The 6000-nt window shown below is 48.0% G+C and overlaps 1 protein-coding gene across 1 annotated transcript in view; it reads right to left on the reverse strand.

Moving 5' to 3' along the window:
• LOC306981545 (uncharacterized protein) overlaps positions 1–5551 on the reverse strand; it is a gene marked incomplete at its 5' end in the record, with an annotated part of 361177 nt that extends 355626 nt beyond the window's left edge. Inside the window, 3 exons of the mRNA XM_079581152.1 lie at positions 3011–3301; positions 3367–3651; positions 5335–5551. Coding sequence (XP_079437278.1) covers positions 3011–3301; positions 3367–3651; positions 5335–5551 — 793 coding nt within the window. The remainder of the gene's footprint in view (positions 1–3010; positions 3302–3366; positions 3652–5334) is intronic.
• Between the last annotated feature and the right edge of the window lie 449 nt (positions 5552–6000).

Genomic DNA, 6000 nt, shown 5'->3' on the forward strand with positions numbered 1-6000 from the left:
CTTTACAATATAGTAGCCCTTTCTATATGTGGATCGTGTAACTACTAACATAACTGTATTTAAATAGGATAAACGTGGAAGAGCTCGGTCGCGTCTAACTTCACTCCCGTTTGGGAGAGGCTAAATGCTAGCAACATCTTTGGTCTTTTTGCGTGACTGAGCAAAAAACCAGAGGGTTTTACTTTAATTTAACTATTGCTAAGGTTAATGTGTGTTTTAAGACCCAGAGAATCATTAATTAGGCCAAATCTAAAGAGTCAAAGGGCCGTGATCAACCCAACCACACACACGTCTTTCTCTTCATATTTGAGATATATTCAATAGCTCAGAATAAACACACATTGGAATAAACAGAATAGTTTGGCTTATGATACACGGCCACCAGGGGGAGCTATTTCCCCAATAATGATTCCTGACAGATGGAAGCGATGGATAAACTTTAAACTTTTCCCACACAAAATAAAACAGCTCTCGATGGTCTTCTGACAGTGGACTGAAGTGTCTGTCCTCTGGCTCTGACTCTGTGGAGGAATATTTGATCCCAGAAGGAGAAATGACCCCAGAGCTCTCATATGTAACTGTGGGCTTTGTTTTCACCCTGAGGGGGCTCAGCAGAAGTGACTCCCACGTCCAAGTTAAAGAGAAGTGTGAGGAGAAGAGCTGTGTTTTATGGTGAACTGGTGTGTTTGAATTGTGTCCCAGACGGCGCCCCGTACCCCTTACCTCCTGGACGGATGTGGAGGGAGCTGTAGGAGGTGAAGTTGTGGTTGAACACCTGCAGGAGGTAAACACAGGTGTAGTTCCCTTTGTGGGCGGGGCCTATGTCAGTAAACAGGAAGTGGGCGGAGTGATTGACGGCCGGCAGGGTGAGGTTGAGAGTGGGAGAGAGCAGCTGGAAGGAGCCTCCCGGGTACTGCGGCTCCACGGAGCATTTGACCCGGAAATGTGCCCCCATCTGCACCCAGGCCCCGCCCTCTCCCGGCGACGCCCACTCGCCCTCCTGTGCCCGCGGCCCCCAGAGCTCGCCCTCTGCCCGCGGAGCCCACACCCCCTCAGACACAGACACCTCCGGGACGCTCAGCAGATCTGAGGAGCAGACGCTACGTTAACCAGAAACTCCACGTCATTTACAGGATGTTTTAACCTTTGACGTGAAGGACGTTTGTAATTTTGACGGATTGAAAATCAAGCCGTGATGAAAGTCCAAACTTGGAACTTTAAGCACGAGTAAAGTGCCTAAACCTGTTCCATGATTCTGATCAGATCAGGTTTAGTTCAGCTCATACATGAAAATCTGTCGCCTTTCAACGAAATTCACCGTTTTGACATGAATGGCATTGGAAAATGCCATTCATGCCATGAATGCCATGTGAATCGTGTAGATCCGGCCAAATATGCCATTTCCCCGTGGCTTCAGCCGTAGGAGCCTCCGGCTCCAGGCTGAGTGAGCCGCTGCCTCACGCTCGCTCACTTCACCTGGGCAGCGCAACATCCGCCGGCTGACTGTGGGCTCGTCTACTCGCTAACCCCGCTCCAACAGACGCACCACTGAGGGCGATGAACCGCATGAGACATCGCGCTGACGCTGAGGTGAAAGTTATACCGCTTTATATTACGACAAGTGAACTTTTACTGCTTTTACTTCGTAGCTGCAGCGCTAATGCATCAGTCTGCACAACAAAGTTACGCCGACACAGCGTGTAACTGTGCACGAGACCGAGCACCAAACTAATCTCAGTTTTGTAACGACTGTAGCTTCATATTTGATAATAACCGCGTGAAACGTGAGAGCATCTAGAAGCTAACCTGTAAAGCTAACATAGCCACATTTACTGTGAGGCTAAATTCACCGGGCAGGTGTGCGCGCTCTGCGATCGTTTGATGTGCGGTTGCGGTCAGTGAGCAGAGGGCTGACCTCTCCAAGCTTTTAGTAGCTACTGTAGCCTGAAAAAGCTGAAACCATTTTAGTTTGTATGGTATAGGGCGGCATATTCTGCTGTACAGTTATATTTCTATAAATAGTCAATACAAGTTTAAAATCCATATTTAAAAATCTAAAATGTAACAATATTTGATCCTTTTTTAATAAATAATAATATGTATTAATAATAATTTAATAATAATAATTCAAATAGAAGACAGCATCTTCTGATGAACAGAACCTGATTTGGAATTTCACATTATGTACAAATAATGTGTACATTTACTCTCTCTGTCCACTGAAGCCATTAGAACTACAGTTCTAAAACAAAATGAAAGTTTAGTGTTGAGTTAATAGTTGTCCATCATATGCACTGTAAAAAAGTGGATTGTTTGAGTTCATTAATCATACGTGTTCTGCCTGCACATCGCGCGTTCCGCCGCGGCCCCGTGAACTGTCACCTTCCTCACTATATATGTGTCTGCAAGTCTGTGAGCTCCATTTATCCTGCAATCTCACATTATTTACCATAAATAATAGGTTTATTATTTTACAAAGGTCATGTGACTAAACTGACCAATGGGCAGGAGCCACAATATTCATCAGGCTACTTTAAAATGATTCCACTCACAGTAGAAGGTAAAAGTCCTTACCCAAACAGATACTCCAGTAAAAGTACATAAGTACTTGGTGAAATACTCGAGTAACTGTTGGAGTAAAGTCTGATTTATGTTTCAGTTTCATGTTAATGAGACAAAACAAAACATAATGTGAAATTCTTTGTTTCCAAAGATGAATCCATAAACTTTAGCCGAAGGAAAGTAAAGTTGTAAATTTCAGATTAAGTTAGTTTTTTATGTGTACTGTTACTTCAAAATAAACTACTGTAGAAGTAAAAGTACTGTGTGATCATCGACGTACAGTTAGTGGAAACAGTTAAATAAAAGTACTAAAGTAACTGAGTACTCCCCGCCTTAGCCAATGGGAGCAGAGGATTATCTGTGTCCTCCTCTAGGGGGCAGCACCACATTCAATGAACCGACTCTGAGCAGAGATTGTGAGAAGAAGAAACTCAGGATTTAAACCAACCTGAACAAACCACGAAGAGGCGATAAGGATCTGAGTCATCATCGTAGATACAGTCTCTCACAGAGTTCTTCTCCTTCACACAGTAAGTGACGACCCTCCACACTTTACTGTCAGACCCGTCTCTCTTTTCTGCAGAAACAGCAGAGCCACAGTCCAGGTCTCGACACACGGCGGCCGTAGACTCCAGGTCCCAGTAGTGGACATCGGTCACCACTGGTCTCCACTCTCCTCTGTGCTCCGCCTCCACCGTCCCCTCACAGCGACTGGCTCCTCCCTCCAGCCTCAGCGGCTCTGCACACAAACACAGGTGAGCCCCCGCCCCTCTACAGGCCCCGCCCCTGGCCCCGCCCCTTTACCTTTGCAGGTGAGGTTGAGAGTGGGACAGGTCTCTGGGCCGGTCCTGGTCCGGTTACAGTCCATCAGCTTAGACTCAGGGCCCTCACAGTGGAACGTCTGCCCCAGAGGAGAGAGCGCCCCCTGGAGGAGAGGAGCCCCACAGCCCAGCTCCCTGCACAGCACCTCTGCCCCGCGACGGTCCAAGGCCCCCTCACAGACCCCGGCCCAGGACTGGCCCAAGGACTGGTCCTGGATCTGCAGAGATCCTGAACACAGGCTCCGCCCCCCGACCAGCCGCACCGAGTCTGAGGGAACACATGAGGTCACACATGAGGTCACACACATGAGGTCACACACATGAGGTCACACACATGAGGTCACACACATGAGGTCAGAGGTCACACACATGAGGTCACACACATGAGGTCACAGTCTGAGGTCACACATGAGGTCACACACATGAGGTCAGAGGTCACACACATGAGGTCACACACATGAGGTCACAGTCTGAGGTCACACATGAGGTCACACACATGAGGTCACACATGAGGTCACACATGAGGTCACACACATGAGGTCACACATGAGGTCACACATGAGGTCACACACATGAGGTCACAGTCTGAGGTCACACATGAGGTCACACACATGAGGTCACACACATGAGGTCACACACATGAGGTCAGTCTGAGGTCGCACACATGAGGTCACACACATGAGGTCACAGTCTGAGGTCACACATGAGGTCACACACATGAGGTCACACACATGAGGTCACACACATGAGGTCACACGCATGAGGTCACAGTCTGAGGTCACAGTCTGAGGTCACACACATGAGGTCACACACATGAGGTCACACACATGAGGTCACACATGAGGTCACACACATGAGGTCACACACATGAGGTCACACACATAAGGTCACACATGAGGTCACACACATGAGGTCACACACATGAGGTCACACGCATGAGGTCACAGTCTGAGGTCACACATGAGGTCACACACGAGGTCACACACATGAGGTCACACACATGAGGTCACACATGAGGTCACACACATGAGGTCACACACATGAGGTCACACACATAAGGTCACACACATGAGGTCACACACATGAGGTCACACACATGAGGTCACACATGAGGTCACAGATGTGGGTCTGAGCGTCGCCGTCAGTGGAAAATAAACTATTATTTTACCTTTAACTAAAAACTATTGGAAAACTCTTTACTTTGACATTTTAACTGACTCAAAGCGTCTCCGTCCACACTGTTGCTATAGCGACGATATCAAGGTCATTTTTGACCTCAGTGACCTCATAGCGAGAGGGCGTCTCTTTTTAAACGAGGTCGACTGAGGCGCTTCAGGACTCGCAGCCTTCACACTCTTCACCTCTTCACATCGCGCTGCCTCGTGTTCTTCCTTTAGAATCCACGTCTCAAATTTAAAACTCAAACCAGTGATTTAGAAAAGTCGCCTTTAATGAAATGAAATAAAATCATCCAAATGGCTTCATTTCAAACCTTTAATCTGATGCTTTAAAATGAGTTCACTCAAAGTACAAAGTAAAAGTACTGACAGATACTCCAGTAAGGGTATTAAGTACTTGGTGAAATACTCGAGTAACTGTTGGAGTAAAGTCTGATTTATGTTTCAGTTTCATGTTAATGAGACAAAACAAAACCTAATGTGAAATTCTTTGTTTCCAAAGATGAATCCATGAACTTTAGCCGAAGGAAAGTAAAGTTGTAAATTTAAGATTAAGTTAGTTTTTTATGTGTACTGTTACTTCAAAATAAACTACTGTAGAAGTAAAAGTACTGTGTGATCATCGAGGTACAGTTAGTGGAAACAGTTAAATAAAAGTACTAAAAGTAACTGAGTAGGATTATCTGTGTCCTCCTCTAGGGGGCAGCACCACATTCAATGAACCGACTCTGAGCAGAGATTGTGAGAAGAAGAAACTCAGGATTTAAACCAACCTGAACAAACCACGAAGAGGATGCGAGAAGAACCTGAGTCATCATCACCGTAGAGACAGTCTCTCACAGCAGAGTTCTTCTTCTTCACACAGTAAGCGTTGACCCCCCACACTTTACTGTCAAACCCGTCTCTCACTTCTGCAGAAACAGCAGAGCCACAGTCCAGGTCTCGACACACGGCGGCCGCAGACTCCAGGTCCCAGGGGAAAGGGGTCATCACTAGTCTCCACTCTCCTCTGAAATCCGCCTCCACCGTCCCCTCACAGCGACTGGCTCCTCCCTCCAGCCTCAGCGGCTCTGCACACAAACATAGGTGAGCCCCGCCCCTCTACAGGCCCCGCCCCTGGCCCCGCCCCTTTACCTTTGCAGGTGAGGTTGAGAGTGGGGCAGGTCTCTGGGCCGGTCCTGGTCCGGTTACAGTCCATCAGCTTAGACTCAGGGCCCTCACAGTGGAACGTCTGCCCCAGAGGAGAGAGCGCCCCCTGGAGGAGAGGAGCCCCACAGCCCAGCTCCCTGCACAGCACCTCTGCCCCGCGACGGTCCAAGGCCCCCTCACAGACCCCGGCCCAGGACTGGCCCAAGGACGTGTCCTGGATCTGCAGAGATCCTGAACACAGGCTCCGCCCCCCGACCAGCCGCACCGAGTCTGAGGGAACACATGAGGTC

This window comes from Gobius niger, assembly GCF_951799975.1.
Source record: "Gobius niger genome assembly, chromosome: 22".
In the NCBI taxonomy this organism is placed as follows: domain Eukaryota; kingdom Metazoa; phylum Chordata; class Actinopteri; order Gobiiformes; family Gobiidae; genus Gobius; species Gobius niger.